This window comes from Abramis brama (genome assembly GCF_963993115.1).
Source record: "Abramis brama genome assembly, chromosome: 17".
NCBI classification, from domain to species: domain Eukaryota; kingdom Metazoa; phylum Chordata; class Actinopteri; order Cypriniformes; family Leuciscidae; genus Abramis; species Abramis brama.
In genome coordinates, this window is record NC_139979.1 from 22,008,327 (window position 1) to 22,026,750 (window position 18,424).

At 42.5% G+C, this 18,424-nt stretch overlaps 1 protein-coding gene across 1 annotated transcript; it reads right to left on the reverse strand.

The window, feature by feature from the left end:
- Positions 1 to 983: 983 nt before the first annotated feature.
- On the reverse strand, positions 984 to 17,791 carry LOC311067947 (macrophage mannose receptor 1). The gene is made up of 7 exons (XM_084090096.1): positions 17,732 to 17,791; positions 17,457 to 17,565; positions 16,786 to 17,160; positions 16,222 to 16,560; positions 9,567 to 9,677; positions 1,531 to 3,408; positions 984 to 1,333 (listed from the first exon to the last, which is right to left on the reverse strand). The coding sequence occupies exons 2-6, from the start codon at positions 17,482 to 17,484 to the stop codon at positions 3,020 to 3,022; spliced, it is 1,242 nt and encodes a 413-aa protein (XP_083946222.1). The 5' UTR covers positions 17,485 to 17,565; positions 17,732 to 17,791; the 3' UTR covers positions 984 to 1,333; positions 1,531 to 3,019.
- Positions 17,792 to 18,424: the final 633 nt, after the last annotated feature.

The following is an 18,424-nucleotide window of genomic DNA, read 5'->3' on the forward strand; positions in this document are numbered from 1 at the left end:
ATCATCTGTCCATCATCGATTAAAGCCCACCCAGGCAATTTGATTGGCTCGGCCTTCTGGGAGCCGGGCATAATTACTCCTCAACGGATTGAGTCCAGACCGAACTTCCCGGCCAAAAAATGTTGTGGGTGGGGTTCGGGCTAGCACCCAGGCTAGCAAATCAGATTAATTGTGTAAATCAAACTTTGTGTAAAAAAATAAACTGTTGCAAATGTCTAAATGACTTATTGTGTGCATGGGGCAAAAAAGTTCCCGAAATAACCCGATTTGTACAGTTGCGTCTTTCTTTTACATGTGCTTCCAGTTTTGGCACGATTCTCTCACTCACTGAGTTTTGCAAGTGTAGCCACCGAAGGGGTGGATTTCGTGATTCTGGACTCAATTATAATTACAACACCGACTACGCCACCCTGAGAATTTCACCCAGGGAAATAATGGTCCGGTAAGGACACACAGGTTCGTTCCCACAAGGATAGAGCAGAGACGTGAATATAGAAAAATAACAATACTTTATTATAACTAGAATAAAATCTAAACACACAATTCAGTACACAAGGGGTTAATATGGCTTCAAAATCAAAACTAAAGGAAAATAACTAAATCAATCAAAGATAACATTTCAGATGGCAAGGAGAAATAACAAACCTACCCAATTCCACTTCACTACAAGCACACGTGCATTCAGGTGACAGGAAATTCAGAAGAATCAAATCACTCAGTGAACAAGGGTACCCATTAACTTGGACCTAGAGTGGTCAGCACTCCTTCTTAGCCAGTCCAACAAAGTTAACAAAACAACTCAACCCCAAAACAACAAAACACCCTATCCCTTTAATATTGGTGCTAGAAATATACCTGGTATAGTGGTTGATTGAGATTTTAGATCTGTAAATGAGGCAGATTACATACATATTACTTAGAGATTAAGTTAACAGATTTCTGAGCAGATTTAAAGGCCGCTAAATAGAAAAGGATGAACTCACCACTATGACAGATGAAGGGCTGAGTGGTGTTACATTGAACATCCTTCCATTTTCCTGTTTGATTCACCATCACTGAAACACAGTCCTGGTCTCTTCTGATGTTTCTTAACTGACTTGAATTCCAGAAACTGAAAGAAGAGTTGCTTTGATCAGACCATGACCAAGGGTCTTTAAATAGTCCGATCCATACATCTTTTTTTTTTCTTTTTTTTTTAAAGTTTTCTTGACATCATGATTTTCTGAGGATTTTCTGACATTGGCTAGATCAGTGTGGAAGGTTCTGCAATATTCCTGGGCCTCTCTCCAGGATTTTTTCACCTCAATCAGGATACACTTTTCATTGGTTGTTGCTAGACAAATGACAAGCGAAAGATGTCAATTTCCACTGATGTTAGATAATAATATGGTGGAATTATGCACTTTTATAACAGATTACAAAGATTCATAAAACTGGAGCAATTTTGGTATGGTAATGCATTACCACAAACTTCACAGTAAACTATGTATAAATACAATGTAAAGCCAATAGTGCATTAGAAATTCTTACCATCAAAGCATACAAATTGGCTATTACAGCACAGCCCTCATTATTATTTATATCTGGTTGTTTATTTTTCTTTTTACTATAACTGTCTGGCAGGGACCAGTGCCATCTGAACACTTCACTTCTATAAAGTCCAATATACACGTCATACGAAACATTCGCAATGGTTTTGAACAAGCTGTTCATCTCGTCTCCATTATTCACAGTCGCCAGGTCAGTGTAATTCTCACGGCTGAATCTCTGAGCCTCAGTCCAGTTCTTTCTGATATTTATGAAGTGATACTGGTGAGATATTTGGCTTGAAGTGAAGGCCAAAAGCCCTGCGGAAAACATATAGGATAAACATGGATTCATTAATGCCTTGAAAAGAAAAGTAAGCATATCATTGCCCATTATAACAGTAAATGTTAATCAGCAGTTTTGAAAGTCAAGAGAGAAAGACTGTACTAAAAAGCTTACCCAAGACAGCAAGGAGAATGGACAGCATGATGGTGTTCAAGACACCCCAGTGTGTGTTAAAGCATATTACAGTTCTAATCTCACTCTTACCTTTTAAATGAACAGATCTAGATAAGCAAATGAAAACCACACACCTGTTCCTGTAACTGAACACAGAAAGGAGCAAACAAAAGAGTTGTTGATCCTCTATTGTAAACTACCTGTAACATGTATGTTCGTTGTTCCCTCTTTCATTGTTTTTTTGGTTCTGTCCTGTGACCTATTTTCCTCAGTCTGTTTAATTAGTCATTATATTCACGTGTGTCTTGTTAATTAACTCATTAGTTCCTTTTGTTTGTTCATGCTTACAAGCCTTCAGTTCCCTTAGTGTTTGTCAGTTCTCGTTAACGTTAGCGTGTGATTTACTCCTGCATTTGTTCCTGTTTCCAGAGTATTGTTATTAAAGTCTATCTCCTAGTATTATTCCTCGTCTTTGTGTACTTATATAGACTACCTCATGATACAACAAAATAAATGCCATTACTTCCAATGAAACATTTAAATACATTTGTGTGAGAAGGTCTAACATTTACCAATTTACATTATGTTCTGCAACAAGCTACTTGATTATATATTAGTACAATACTACAATTTCATTATAACATTACAATATTTTAAATTGTAATATGATTCATATTACGATATTTATTGTGTATTTATATTATTACAAATATTACAACCATGTTCACTACAAGCATGAAGACAGAGGCTCAGTCTGATGTGTTCAGATCACATATTTGCTGACTATTCACCAATTATAATAAAAAGTGCATTATCTTATGAAATTAAGTCACTGTGTGTCCAACTTTGAATGAAAGAAAAAAACTTTAAAATACATGAATTCATAGAGAAGATGAGACAATTTTTAATGCTGGACGTGTTTTTGTTGCCATTGGAATGACGTGAAGCTCGCAGCATCCATTAAAAATGTTTAGGATCAAATAAGCAGTTTCTCTTTGACTGCATCTTCATAGCCTTCCATTATTCTTTATGGTTAAACTGCATCAGTACATAATTGGCAGTCTGCACACGTGTGGCAGATGAAATTCAGCCTTTCGCTCTCTGGCCTCCCGAACCAACGGTGCCCTCCAGTGGACTCCATAGCTCCTGACAGCCCACACTCCTCATGACCACGTGGCCCGTGGCCAGACACCCAGTTCTGGTAGCAGCCTGCTTCTCTGTTCTTTATCCAGAACCAGAAGTTGAAGGTGCAGGTGTAACGGAGACCCAGCCATACATGAGAAGTGGAGGCCTGGATGGCTCTTCTCGCTGCCCTGTTCTGAAGCTCCTCACTGTGAATGGAGACCAGGTCCACATGGTGCTTTCTGCAGTAACTCACAGCTTCAGTCCACGTCAGGTTCTCACGGACCAGAATTAGGTTATCTTTGGAATGATTAGACAAAAATATGGATTATACAGAGTCGTATGTGGAAGAAGTGATTGCATCTACTTTGTATGGAGTGGCATAGGTTAGTTGTCACAACAAGAGAGAAAAGTTGACATGGAGAACGCTAAATCTCCAACCTTCAGGGAATCACCCGTTTCAATAAAATGCCAAACAGAGGAGAGTCTGCTGGCAAAAAGAGAACGCGGCAGAGCTCGTAATAAAATGAGAATCAACATTGGCTTGGCTTTTAGGAGATGCGGGATTAAGTGACACAGAGATGCAGTTTTTATTACTATTAGTTTTTATTGAGCAGATAAATTGCCATATGCAGCTCTCCAACAGAGTTCATTGTAAAGAATTATCTATTGTGAAGGGTCATTTCATTATGGTTGTTCTAGAGCTGTGCTGAAATTTATTTTCAAGAAAGTACCGTGTCTTTTAATGGGTAAAGCTGTCTGGTAACTATAGTTACCGCAGTGCATAGTTGTCATTTTCCTTTTGTAAGTATTTTTCTAGATGTAGTCCATGTTTTATTTCTCAATGACATGCAAGCAAACAACCAAATAAAGGATTAAAAAAAAAAAAAAAAGGTATTCACTTCCTTCCTGTCACATGAGGCTGTCAACTTCCTACCCCTACTTCCAGGAAGCATGGCGAAGGCAAACCCTCCCAAAGAAAGGTCATTTTCATGTTACTAATAAGTATTTTTTGTTGACATATATACAGTGAGGAAAATAAGTATTTGAACACCCTGCTATTTTGCAAGTTCTCCCACTTGGAAATCATGGAGGGGTCTGAAATTGTCATCGTAGGTGCATGTCCACTGTGAGAGACATAATCTAAAAAAAAAAATCAGAAATCACAATATATGATTTTTTAACAATTTATTTGTATGATACAGCTGCAAATAAGTATTTGGACACCTGAGAAAATCAATGTTAATATTTGGTACAGTAGCCTTTGTTTGCAATTACAGAGGTCAAACGTTTCCTGTAGTTTTTCACCAGGTTTGCACACACTGCAGGAGGGATTTTGGCCCACTCCTCCACAAAGATCTTCTCTAGATCAGTCAGGTTTCTGGGCTGTCGCTGAGAAACACAGAGTTTGAGCTCCCTCCAAAGATTCTCTATTGGGTTTAGGTCTGGAGACTGGCTAGGCCACGCCAGAACCTTGATATGCTTCTTACAGAGCCACTCCTTGGTTTTCCTGGCTGTGTGCTTCGGGTCATTGTCATGTTGGAAGACCCAGCCTCGACCCATCTTCAATGCTCTAACTGAGGGAAGGAGGTTGTTCCCCAAAATCTCGCAATACATGGCCCCGGTCATCCTCTCCTTAATACAGTGCAGTCGCCCTGTCCCATGTGCAGAAAAACACCCCCAAAGCATGATGCTACCACCCCCATGCTTCACAGTAGGGATGGTGTTCTTGGGATGGTACTCATCATTCTTCTTCCTCCAAACACGTTTAGTGGCATTATGACCAAAAAGTTCTATTTTGGTCTCATCTGACCACATGACTTTCTCCCATGACTCCTCTGGATCATCCAAATGGTCATTGGCAAACTTCAGACGGGCCTTGACATGTGCTGGTTTAAGCAGGGGAACCTTCCGTGCCATGCATGATTTCAAACCATGACGTCTTAGTGTAATACCAACAGTAACCTTGGAAACGGTGGTCCCAGCTCTTTTCAGGTCATTGACCAGCTCCTCCCGTCTAGTTCTGGGCTGATTTATCACCTTTCTTAGGATCATTGAGACCCCACGAGGTGAGATCTTGCATGGAGCCCCAGTCCGAGGGAGATTGACAGTCATGTTTAGCTTCTTCCATTTTCTAATGATTGCTCCAACAGTGGACCTTTTTTCACCAAGCTGCTTGGCAATTTCCCCGTAGCCCTTTCCAGCCTTGTGGAGGTGTACAATTTTGTCTCTAGTGTCTTTGGACAGCTCTTTGGTCTTGGCCATGTTAGTAGTTGGATTCTTACTGATTGTATGGGGTGGACAGGTGTCTTTATGCAGATAACGACCTCAAACAGGTGCATCTAATTTAGGATAATAAATGGAGTGGAGGTGGACATTTTAAAGGCAGACTAACAGGTCTTTGAGGGTCAGAATTCTAGCTGATAGACAGGTGTTCAAATACTTATTTGCAGCTGTATCATACAAATAAATAGTTAAAAAATCATATATTGTGATTTCTGGATTTCTTTTTTTAGATTATGTCTCTCACAGTGGACATGCACCTACGATGACAATTTCAGACCCCTCCATGATTTCCAAGTGGGAGAACTTGCAAAATAGCAGGGTGTTCAAATATTTATTTTCCTCACTGTATATATATATATATATTTATATATACAGTGCAATGCATAAGTGAATACACCCATGCTAAAGTTGACTAAAAAGAGGAATAAAAAATCATATTTTGGAAATTGAACTTAATGCCTTAATTTAAAAAATTAGGAAAAATCCAACCTTTAAGGACACCAATTTTCTTTGTGAATGAATAATGTATCGTAAATAAATAAATGTTCTTCCTTAAAATACATGGTGCATAACTGAGTACACCCCTATGTTAAATTCCCATAGAGGCAGGCAGATTTTTATTTTTAAGTATTTTTTTTAATTTTTTTTTAGGATACTATGCATCCTGATAAAGTTCCCTTGGCCTTTGGAATTAAAATAGCCCCACATCATCACATAGCCTTCACCATACCTAGAGATTGGCATGATTTTATTTCAGTTAGCCTAAAAGCTAGTTTGATTTGCATTGAGAGATGATCTTATGGAAAGTACCCCATGCCAATCTCTAGGTATGGTGAAGGCTATGTGATGATGTGGGGCTATTTTAATTCCAAAGGCCAAGGGAACTTTATCAGGATGCATAGTATCCTAAAATTTTTTTTTTTTAAATACTTAAAAATAAAAATCTGCCTGCCTCTATGGGAATTTAACATAGGGGTGTACTCACTTATGCACCATGTATTTTAAGGAAGAACATTTATTTATTTACGATACATTATTCATTCACAAAGAAAATTGGTGTCCTTAAAGGTTGGATTTTTCCTAATTTTTTTAATTAAGGCATTAAGTTCAATTTCCAAAATATGATTTTTTATTCCTCTTTTTAGTCAACTTTAGCATGGGTGTATTCACTTATGCATTGCACTGTATATACATAGTCATGAAGGTCTCTAGAATCATCCAAACAAAACAAATCTTACAAGAGATCTATAGTTTTTTGTATACTTAGTCAAAAGTCCAAGTGGCAACTATAGATGCTGGTGGGCAAATGCCTTGTAAGTATATCATGGGAAAATGGGGTATACTGTGTTAATAGGTTAATAAATCAAGGTTATTGGTCTTGTTTAGTGCATAAACATAACTTAACCCTTAAATGACATCTCTACTGTTCATAAATTGTCTGTATGTACTGTTATTTTTGTTATTTGCCTTTTTTTTTAGTAGCACCTTACTGCAGTACACGAGATCCAAGGGGGGGGGGGGGGGGGGGGGGGGGGGGGTTGGATCCAGATCTAAGGGGTGGAGATTGGTAGGTTTAGGGCTGGGTTTAGGGATCAGGGGGTGGAGATGGGTAGATTTAGGGGTGGGTTTAGGGATCAGGGGGTGGAGATGGGTAGGTTTAGGGGTGGGTTTAGGGATCAGGGGGTGGAGATGGATAGGTTTAGGTATATGTAAGTTGGGAGGAGTTGGATCTGGATCCAACTCCTCCCCCTGGATTTCGTGTTCTGCAGTGAGGACCATCTCTTTTTTTTTTGTTATATAGATATATTTTTTTCTACATTCTATTTATTTGTATTTATTTATTTTCATTTAACTTTTTGATACACAATGCCCTGTTATGGCTGCACTTTGTTCTGCACTATGTTCCACAACTTTAACCCTTGTGCGCTGTTCGTTTGCGGTTTACAGTCAGGCTGTTTGGGGTCTGAGAGACCCCAAGCAACAAAATGTCATTTTGTAACAATATATATATATTTTAAACAAATGTAATTTTACTCAGCTTTACTCAGTTAATGTTTTTACTCCACATTTGGACATTTTTACTCCACAAAATGTTCAATAAAAGAAAAGAAAAATTCTCCAAAAAGGAAAAAAAAAATATGTAAAATTTGCCTTATAAAATACCCACATTTCTAACTTTCATTCATGGGGATAACATGGATAATTTGACATGGTTTAGAGTAAGATTTTTGCCCAAATTTTGGAAAATGCTGTTTTAAAAGTAAAAAACAAAACAAAATTCCTTTAACCAGTAGATGGCTGCAGAGCTCTAAAAGTACTAAAAGTTTCAGACTTCTTTTCACAAGTTTTTCCAGGTAGATTCATATATACGTATAATGAAATCGCAAATATAACAATAAAAGTTACTTTTTGTCAAAGTTTAGCAGTTTTTGTACTGAAAAAAAAAATCAGTTTTTGAATAATGTTACATTATGATTAGAATCAAACCTGATCAGGATTTACAAAGAGAAAAGTTGGAGTTTTTAGAGTTTATCATTTATTTCAAACATCTTTTTCATATAATTCTACAAATTTAAAGTGTGCCACTTCATTTCTGTCTATGTGTGTTCTGTGTTGTTTCTGATTTTGAGGATGAATTTTGTCCATTGATAAAATTCATTTGATTCTAATCATAATATAACATTACTGAAAAACAGTTGTTGTTGTTGTTTTTTTTCAGTACAAAAAGTGCCTAAACTTTGACAAAAGTAACTTTTATTATTATAATTGTGATTTCATAATATGTAGATATGAATACAACTGGAAAAACTTGTGAAAAGATGTCTTTCAGTTAGTCAAATAGCAAATAGTTCTGCAGCCATCTACTGGTTAAAGTGATAATTTGTTACTTTTAAACTAAACCATGTCAAATTATCCATGTTATCCCCATGAATGAAAGTTAGAAATGTGGGTCAAAAATACCCTGAACAGCGCACAATGGTTAAGGCAAATGGATTTGTTTTTTGTTGTGTTGTGTTTTCATATTCAAGAGATTATAAGCTAGATGCAGTTTTTTTGGGTTTGCATCAAATGTTCTTCGAATTTTATACATAATAAATTTGTTTATGAATAAAGATTGATCTGTTGAAAGCAGTTATTTTGAGATAAATGCCAAATGTTCTCCTATTCATATTTTACATTGAGGGGGTGCATACAACATATTTGCCCACCGGCAACTATAGTTGCCGCACATTCATATATGATTTTCAAGAAAGAAAAAAGAAAAAACTGGGGAAAATATATGCAGAACATGTTCACATAGGACACTATTAACACGATTATATGCATGAAACCATTCAGAAAAATTTGGGCACAAATGGGTTAATCAGCTTGAGATCCTTTTCATATAAACTAATTATATCTCTTAAGCCTATAGTGAATGTTTATGAGCAGTAGGATCATCTTTTTTTTCTTTTTCAAGTTATGAGAAAGAATCATATTCATCCGCACAGTCACGCAGAGCTGGAGCACAATAAAAAAAAAAAATGTCTTACGCAAAATGCATGCAGTTTTTTTAACTGCTAGAGGGCCAAAAATTACATATGTACCGTAAAAAATTTATTTAAACAAAATTGATTAATTATAACTAAATCCATAAAATTACCCCTTGACCCCTAAGAGATTCTATATAAAGCGCCTGACAGAACCCTTTTAGGTTCTATAGAACCTTTTCTTCTAAGAGTGTAAGCAACAGTACAGTTGTTGTGGTCGGCCCACAACTGTGATTAAGGCCATAAGTGAGTGTGATACAACAGTTAAATAAGCAAAAAGGTTATATTAATAACTTACATTTTAGATGCAATGCTGTGTTTGCTCATCAACAAAACAGTTCCTAATGAAGCAGAAATAACTGGTACAATGTCTTGTTCCTGAATAAATCTGTGTTTTTGAGCGAATTGGTTGAATCATTCAGTAACTCTCATAAAGATGATTGCTTATTGCTACCAATTGGTATATGTAATATGCAGAAATAGTAACTGATAAATCCCCACCACTAATGCACAATCAGTCTAATGAGAGTTTTGTCTGGAACAGGCACACAAGCAAATGAATGATACAAACAATAAAAAAAATTTTTTTACTGTCGTATTAGTAACAGCATCAAAAATATTCCCAGTGAGTGTATCTCTCACCTTGCTCTGGACCTGTAGTGAGTATTTGTGTTGGTTGACTGCTTGTATTTTCACCCTCAGTTGCGTTTTGAGCTGGTCTGTGCTGTGTTGTTGTTCCTGCTCCAGGAGTAGCTGTGAGTGGGAATCTTTTGGTTAATAAATTGCATAGTTAATGCATCTTTTGCCTTAATAATAATAATAATAATAATAATAATAATAATAATTGGGCCATACTGTGCAGCCCTACAAACAAAAACAGCAAACCTGGAGCTTTTTTCCCCACAAAAAAACAAACCAAAAAAATAAAATAAAAAATAAAAGATTTTATCCCCAAATCATGCAGCTCTACTTGGAACCACATGAGGGTGTTTTTTAGAGCACTATCCCTTTAATGTTGGTGCTAGCAATGTACATGGTTCAGTGGTTGATTGAGATTTCAGATCCGTAAAGGAGGCAGATTAGATGCATAATACTTACCTCAGGTCTTTAGTGACCCGGTATATCATTCACTACCCTCCGCCTCATTCATTTTTTAAAGTTAGACATCAGCTTTCTTAGTATTCCTCAATCAATTCATTATAAACAATATAACAAGAAAAATATAATAAAATTATAAAAGAATCATCTCGGTTACGTATGTAACCCTCGTTCCCTGAGTAGGGAACGGAGACGTTACGTCGGATGACGACGAATGGGGTTTCGCTTAGAAAGCCTATCATCTTCGAGTATATAAAACGAGCCAATGGCAATGAAATGCCATGGGTCTGCGGAATTTGCATAGCGTATCTCCGCCCCACGCAGGGGGTATATGAGGAAGTGCGCGAGCAACATGCAGATATGTTTCTTCGCTGAGGAGCCGAGACTGAACTCAGGCGTTCCAGCGGTACAGCGGAAGTGGCAGGGAGACGTAACGTCTCCGTTCCCTACTCAGGGAACGAGGGTTACATACGTAACCGAGACGTTCCCTTTCGTAGTCACTCCGAGTTACGTCGGATGACGACGAATGGGGTTCCCAGTGTAATCACGCCACCTCTCGACTGTCTTCCAGTGCCCTGCGTAAGTCTGAGCTCCCTGTCATGAGACTGGCACGGACGAAGGACTCCTACTTAACACAGGAATACCAAGGTACACTGGGAAGCATATCTCAGTGGAATATGCAATCATGCCCAACCGAAGGGGGGGACTTAGAATACACATATGACCCGAAGGGCTGCATATGGAGAATCACTGGGGTGTCCAGCCGCAGGTGGAATATTTCAACCCCAGGGGTGGCAAGGTGGCTTGCCAAGGGAAGACACATGCTCAAAGAGGCTTACAGTGGAATACACATGTGGGGGTCGCCCGAAGGGAACCATGCACATGGAGGCACCTAGCCAAGCGCGAAAGCTGCCAGTGGCATAACTCTGGCGTTGACGTCGTCAGTGCTGGAGGAGACTCAGGGCTTATTAGGCTCACCTGAGGAGAATATCGCACGTATCCCGTCCGTAGAGAGGAATGGCGAGCAAGCGAAGACAACTGAGCAGAATCTAGTACCGGCTAGTTGAAGCGAGTACATGAGAAGAAACTGGCTCTACTCGGAGATTGTAGAATCTCGCGAATGTGTTAGGTGTCGCCCAGCCTGCAGCTCTGCAGATGTCTGTTAGCGAGGCGCCATGCGCTAGAGCCCAAGAGGATGCCACACTCCGAGTGGAGTGGGCCGTCACACCAAGGGGGCACGGTCGACCTTGCTGCTGGTAAGCCAAAGCAATGGCGTCCACTATCCAGTGAGACAACCTTTGCTTGGAGAGAGCCTTTCCCTTCAGCTTCCCACCATGACAGACAAAAAGCTGGTCTGAGGTCCTGAAACACTGCGTTCTGTCAACGTAAGCACGGAGGGCGCGTACTGGACAGAGCAGTGCCAAGGCTGGGTCTGCCTCCTCAAAGGGCAGCGCTTGCAGGTTCACCACCTGGTCTCGAAAGGGTGTGGTGGGAAACTTGGGCACATATCCAGGCCGGGGTCTCAGGATCACGTGAGAGTTAGCCGGTCCGAATTCCAGGCACGCTTCGTCAACCGAAAATGCCTGCAGGTCCCCTACCCTCTTGATGGAGGCCAATGCAACCAGGAGCGCTGTCTTCATTGACAGAAACTTAAGCTCCACTGATTGCAGAGGCTCAAAGGGAGCACTCTGCAGGGCAGTTAGAACCACTGAGAGGTCCCAAGAGGGTACGAGGGGAGGACGAGGAGGATTCAGTCTCCTCGCTCCCCTCAGGAACCTGACGATCAGGTCGTGCTTCCCCAAGGACTTACCATCAACTGCGTCCTGATGTGCGGCAATGGCGGCAACATACACTTTCAGGGTGGAGGGAGACAGCCTTCGCTCCAACCCTTCTTGCGGGAAGGAAAGCACGACACTGATGGGGCATTTCGTGGGTTCTAGATGTTTAGAAGAACACCAGTCGACGAAGAGGTTCCACTTCAACGCATAGGCATGTCTCGTGGACGATGCTCTAGCGGAAGTGATGGTAGCCACCACCGCTGGTGGTAGGGTACTCAAACCTACCTCGTCCCGTCCAGGAGCCACACGTGGAGGTTCCAAAGATCGGGACGAGGGTGCCATAAGGTGCCCCGTCCCTGAGAAAGCAGGTCCTTCCTCAGAGGAATTGCGACATACGGCGGGAGCGTAGACCACCTTGACGGTTGATGTACGCTACTGTGGCGGTATTGTCTGATCGGACTAGTACATGTTGACCCTTGAGCAACGCACGGAAGCGGTGCAGGGCAAGGCGTACAGCCAGCAACTCGAGGCAATTGACATGCCAAAGGCGCTGGGGTCCTGTCCAGGAGCCCGCAGCAGCATGTCCATTGCACATGGTGCCCCAACCCGTGGTGGAGGCATCTGTCGATACAACAACATGCCTGGAAACTCGTTCTAAGGGAACTCCGGCCCGTAGAAAATTGAGGTTCGACCACGGGGAGAAGGTCTGACGGCAGGTCGGAGTCACTGGGACTCGGTCCCTGTGTTCGCAAACCTGGTCTCGAGAGTGAGCTAGGATAAGCCAGTCGTCGAGATAGTTCAGGATGCGAACCCCGTGTTCTCGTAGGGGAACAAGGGCTGCCTCGACGACCTTCGTGAAGACGCGAGGAGACAGGGCTAGCCCGAAAGGGAGAACCGCGTACTGGTATGCCTGCCCCTCGAAAGCAAACCGTAGAAACGGTCTGTGTCGAGGAAGAATGGAGACATGAAAGTAGGCGTCCTTCAGGTCGATCGCTGCAAACCAATCCTGCGGCCGTATGCACTCGAAAAGGCGTTTGGCCGTGAGCATCTTGAACGGCATCCTGTGAAGGGAGCGGTTCAAGACGTGCAAGTCGAGGATTGGTCGTAACCCACCGGATTTCTTCGGTACAATGAAGTAAGGGCTGTAAAAGCCGGACCTCATTTCGGCTGGAGGGACAGTCTCGATCGCACCCTTAGCCAGTAAGGTAGCGACCTCCGCTCTCATAACCGGGGCATTGCCACCGACCATAGTGAAGCGGACTCCCCTAAAGCGGGGAGGAGACCGCGCGAACTGAATCGCGTAGCCGAGCCTGATGGTCCTCGCGACCCAGCGGGACAGCCTGGGAAGCTCTAACCAGGCTTCCAGGAACTGTACCAGCGGGGTCATGCGGACCACAGACGTACCCTCAGTGGTGCAGCGAGGCGGAATGACCGGCCCAGGCGTGGGTGGCATAGCGGCCCGGTGCGGGGGCACGGTCATTAGCCGCGTCCTGCCAGAGGAGGCCAGGGGAGGACCAGCGTCCCACAGGGGCGTGCTCTGGCAGGGGTCTGGCGACAGAGGGGGACGAGAGTGGCGAGGCTCGTGAGCGGCGCGCACTGTCATCCGAGAACTCTGTGTGCTCAGAGATGGGAGAGTGAGTTCTTTCTTTAACCACATTAGGGTGCTGCTCGTCGTGGTACGAGCAGCGGGAATGGGACAACCAAGGATTCTCCCCCGGCCCTCCACCGGGGGAAGGAGCGGCCCTGCTACCGTCTCCTGAAAAGAACTCAGTGCCATCTCTGAGCAGCCCGTCTCAGGAGCGCCGCTTGGCCTGGCGTTTAGCGGGGCGCGGGGCGGGAGAGGGCTGTGGCGCCTTCCTGCGGCTTCCTCCACGACGCGACCCGGAAGAAGCGGACTGCTGGGGCCGACCGGGAGGTGCGGGAGCCGCAGGAGGGCGCCCTCGGCGGCGAGCAGGCTGAGGCACCTGTGCCGACGACTGCGCTGCCAAAGCAGCGGGCCGCCGGGGCAGGACATGTTTTAAAGCCTCAGTCTGCTTCTGGGCAGTCGAGAACTGCTGGGCAAAGTCCTCGACTGCACCGCCGAAGAGGCCAGCCTGGGATATGGGGGTGTCGAGGAACCGGGTCCGCTCTGCCTCCCGCATATCAGCCAGGTTAAGCCACAGGTGACGTTCCTGGACCACACAAGTGGACATCACCTGACCCAGCGAGCGTGCGGTCACCTTCGTCGCCCGGAGAGCGAGGTCGGTGGCAGCACGCAACTCATCGAAGAGTGCTGGGTCAGTCCTCCCCTCGTGCATGTCACGCAACAACTGGGCCTGGTAGACCTGCAGTGTCGCCATGGCATGCAGTGAGGAGGCTGCCTGCCCCGCAGCTCTGTAGGTCTTCGCCACAAGAGTGGAGGAGAACCTACAGGCCTTGGAGGGGTGCTTTGGGTCACCACGGGAGGAAGCACTCTGAGGACACAGTTGCATCGCAACAGAGCGTTCGACCCGGGGAACCCCAGTGTACCCTTTAGCAGCCGCCTGATCGAGAGGAGGAAAGGCAGAGGAGGTCGCCGAGCGATCACGGGAAGACAATGGTGCCTTCCAGGACCTCGTGACCTCCTCATGCACATCCGGGAAGAAAGGTATTGGGGTTGGGCGGCGACGAGGGTCAGCGGCCGCTCCCAAAAAACAATCATCCAGCCGCGAGCGCACTGGACCAGGTGGCGGGGACCACTCAAGGCCAATGGCCGCGGCTGCCCGGGAAAGCATGGCCGTCAGCTCGGGATCAGACTCGGGCAATGCTGGGACACCCGAGGGTGGCAGCACAGCCGAATCGTCACTTCCCAAGGACTCCTGCCCACCTTGTGATGCAGCGATCGACATACGGTCCTCCTCTGGAGCGCCAAATGAGACCTGCGGCAAGTCAGTGGACTGTACTGCAGGCTCATTTGAAACACTCGCGGGTTGCACGGCGCTAGAGGACGGTGTGGAGCGTGGAATAGTCGGCGCTTTGTTCCACACCGTAACCCTCAGGTCACCCTGGCCGCCAGCCGAATACCAGCTCTCGTGGAGCTCGTAGATCGGGGTGCGGGTGAGGGGACTCTACCACGAAGGTCATTGAGTCTCGACCGCAACCGTGCAATGGGCATGTTCCCGCAATGGGAACATGACTCATCCACAAACGCTGCCTTTACCAGAAATACACGGGCGAGGCATCTTTAAAAAGATGTGCCGCGTGCAATGCTCTTATGTGAAAGGAGATTTCTCCACAAATGTTGAAGCGACCAGGGAGATGAACACACACACTCTGGCAAATCACTGCACAGATAAGCAGGGAATGTGCACTCGCTGGAACTCGCTGTCACACCAACACTTGGAGAGAGGCTCGTCTCGAAGAGAATGAAGATATAACTCAGAGTTTGGCAGTGGAGTGAAGAATCAACTTGGCTCCGAAGCGAAAACATATCTGCATGTTGCTCGCGCACTTCCTTATATACCCCCTGCGTGGGGCGGAGATACGCTATGCAAATTCCGCAGACCCATGGCATTTCATTGCCATTGGCTCGTTTTATATACTCGAAGATGATAGGCTTTCTAAGCGAAACCCCATTCGTCGTCATCCGACGTAACTCGGAGTGACTACGAAAGGGAAGCCTGTTTTCTCATTCATTTTTTTGGAAATATTGTATAGAGTATAATAAACTCTAACGAACTAAGGTGTTTAACAGTGTAAGTATATTTTTTCTGCACAACAATAATTTAATCTTTGATGACTGAATAAGTGCAATTCACCTTTATTCTACAAGGTGTCAATGTCTGATACACAATGATGAAGTGACGTTTCACTCATAGTTACCGCAGGCAGAAAACAAAAGAATAGGAAGTCTTGACTTCAAGACTTGAAATGGCTCTGTGATAATGATTGAGGAAACATTTATGCATTTATAGGTTAAAGGAGCCGTATGTAAGATTGTGGCCAAAACTGGTACTGCAATCACTTTCAAATTACTGTAGAGCGGTGTATCCCCTCCCCCTCCCCCCTGACTCGAGGTTGCCAGATAGGCTGCAGGATCCAGCAGGAATGTAGGCTGCTACATAGCTATGGTAACTAGAGCAGAGCTGGCAACCCGGATGCCGAAACACTACTGACTTCGTGATTGGTAGATAGGTGGAGGGTGGCGCTTCAGGCCAAAACACAAGATGACAACATCAACATCAGTTGAGGGCTGCAACTTCACTTTTTAAATGACAATATCCTGGCCGTACTACTGTTGTCAGTGATATAAGTATTTGAAATGAACATGATTTCTTAATGTCTAGTGACATATCAGGGCCATTTTATGATTAATTGAAATACATTTCTTACATACAGCTCCTTTAAGTAAATAGATTTCTGAGCAGATTTAAAGGCTGCTAAATAAAAAAGGATGAACTCACCACTATGACAGATGAAGGGCTGAGTGGTGTTACATTGGTAATCTTTCCATTTTCCTGTTTGATTCACCATCACTGAAACACAGTCCTGGTCTCTTCTGATGTTTCTTAACTGACTTGAATTCCAGAAACGGAAAGAAGAGTTGCTTTGATCCGACCATGACCAAGGGTCTTTAAATAGTCCGATCCATACATCTTTTTTTTTTACAGTGATCTTGACATCATGATTTTCTGAGGAGTTTCTGACATTGGCTAGATCAGTGTGGAAGGTTCTGCAATATTCCTGGGCCTCTCTCCAGGATTTGTTCTCCTCAATCAGAATATACTTGGCATCGGCTGTTGCTACAAACACATGACAAGAAAAAGATTCTAATTGCTGTTAATGTCAGAAAATAAAAGGGTGCAATGTTGCACTTTTATAACAGATTACAAAGGTATAAAACTGGAGTACTAACATATCTGTTATATTAGGCTAAATAAAAACAGTGGTATGGTAATGCATTACCACAAACTACACAGTAAACTATAAATACAATGTACAGACAAAAGTGCGATAGAAATTCTTACCATCAAAGCATACAAACTGCCTTTGTGAGTCACAGCTAATATTAAACCATTTCCCACTGTTGTCCATTACAGCACAGCCCTCATTATTATTTACATCTGGTTGTGTATCTTTCCAGTTTTGGAACGTCTCTTCACTGTAACTGTCTGGCAGGGACCAGTGCCATCTGAACACTTCACTTCTATAAAGTCCAATATACACGTCATACGAAACATTCGCAATGGTTTTGAACAAGCTGTTCATCTCGTCTGCATTATTCACAGTCGCCAGGTCAGTGTAATTCTCACGGCAGAATCTCTGAGCCTCAGTCCAGTTCTTTCTGATATTTATGAAGTGATACTGGTGAGATATTTGGCTTGAAGTGAAGGCTAAAAGCCCTGCGGAAAACATAGGATAAACATGGATTAATTAATGCATTTACAAAGAAAAGTACCAGCACATTGACTGTAATTTTGGGTATGCAAAGCACTACAAACACTTGAAAACATGCTTGCATGTGAAAAATAAAAGCTTATTTTTTATAATTATTTAAAATAAATCATTTTAATTTTAAATTTTAAGCTTTAAATTCACATTTCAACAGAAAGCCCAATAACTACTGTAAAGTGTGTCATCCTTTTTAAGATATCACAAAATCATAAAATCTACATCCATGTTTACTTAAAACACTTACCAAAGACAACAAGGAGAAAGAAAACCATGATGTTGTAATTTCATGAGCAACACAGAGCTCAGTGTGTGAGTAAAACATGTTCCATACAGCCTTGTTTTCCTCCTTTTATCTGACACAAAAGGATCGAAATCACAAGTTAAAACGACATGCAATGTTATAGTACTCAACTCAAGAAATGTAGACTTTTAATAACCCATGGGTTACTACAGTAAAAGCATAACACTTTTACATTTGACTGGATATTTTATTCTGGCATTTAGAAATGTTATACTTACATATGCTTAAAACGTGTTTACTTTTCCATTGTCTGATTGGTGTCTGACTATTTTAAAAGCAGGCTATGTTTTAAGAATGTTGTTTTGCCTGTTACTCTACTCTTGAGAAATCATGTTGTCATGTACTCCCACAGTCTTCTGCACCACAATTCTTTAGATTAGAAGGAAGCTGCGCATGCATTCTGTGTAAGAATGAAGGTGAACAGGTCATGATGCAGATCAGACCTGAGGAATGTGTGTGGGACATAATCTGTCATCATTTCAGATGACCATGCAGTCAAGGATTTAAACTAAAATTGTGAATATTCAGTCAAACAATAAGGGAAAGCATGATTGAGTATTGATACAATATAATTACTCAATTACAACTATATGTCACTTTTTATAACAAACCCAGTTTAAATAGTCATTGATGTTGCACCGATAAGATATTGTTTTAGAAATAAAAAAGTAGAAATATTTCATCAGTTTTGAGAAAATAACATTAAATGCATATTTAAACATTTATTTTGATTTATTATATACTTTGCTATAAACATTAACCGTTTATAGCATTTATAAACATGTCTTAGAAAAACAAATACATTAATGGCATGCATCTTGAGACAAAATGACATCTTAAAATATCTTAAAATATGTCAAGTTGCTTTAAGTTAAAACAGCTCAAACATGCATTTTAGTTTGGGACTAGGC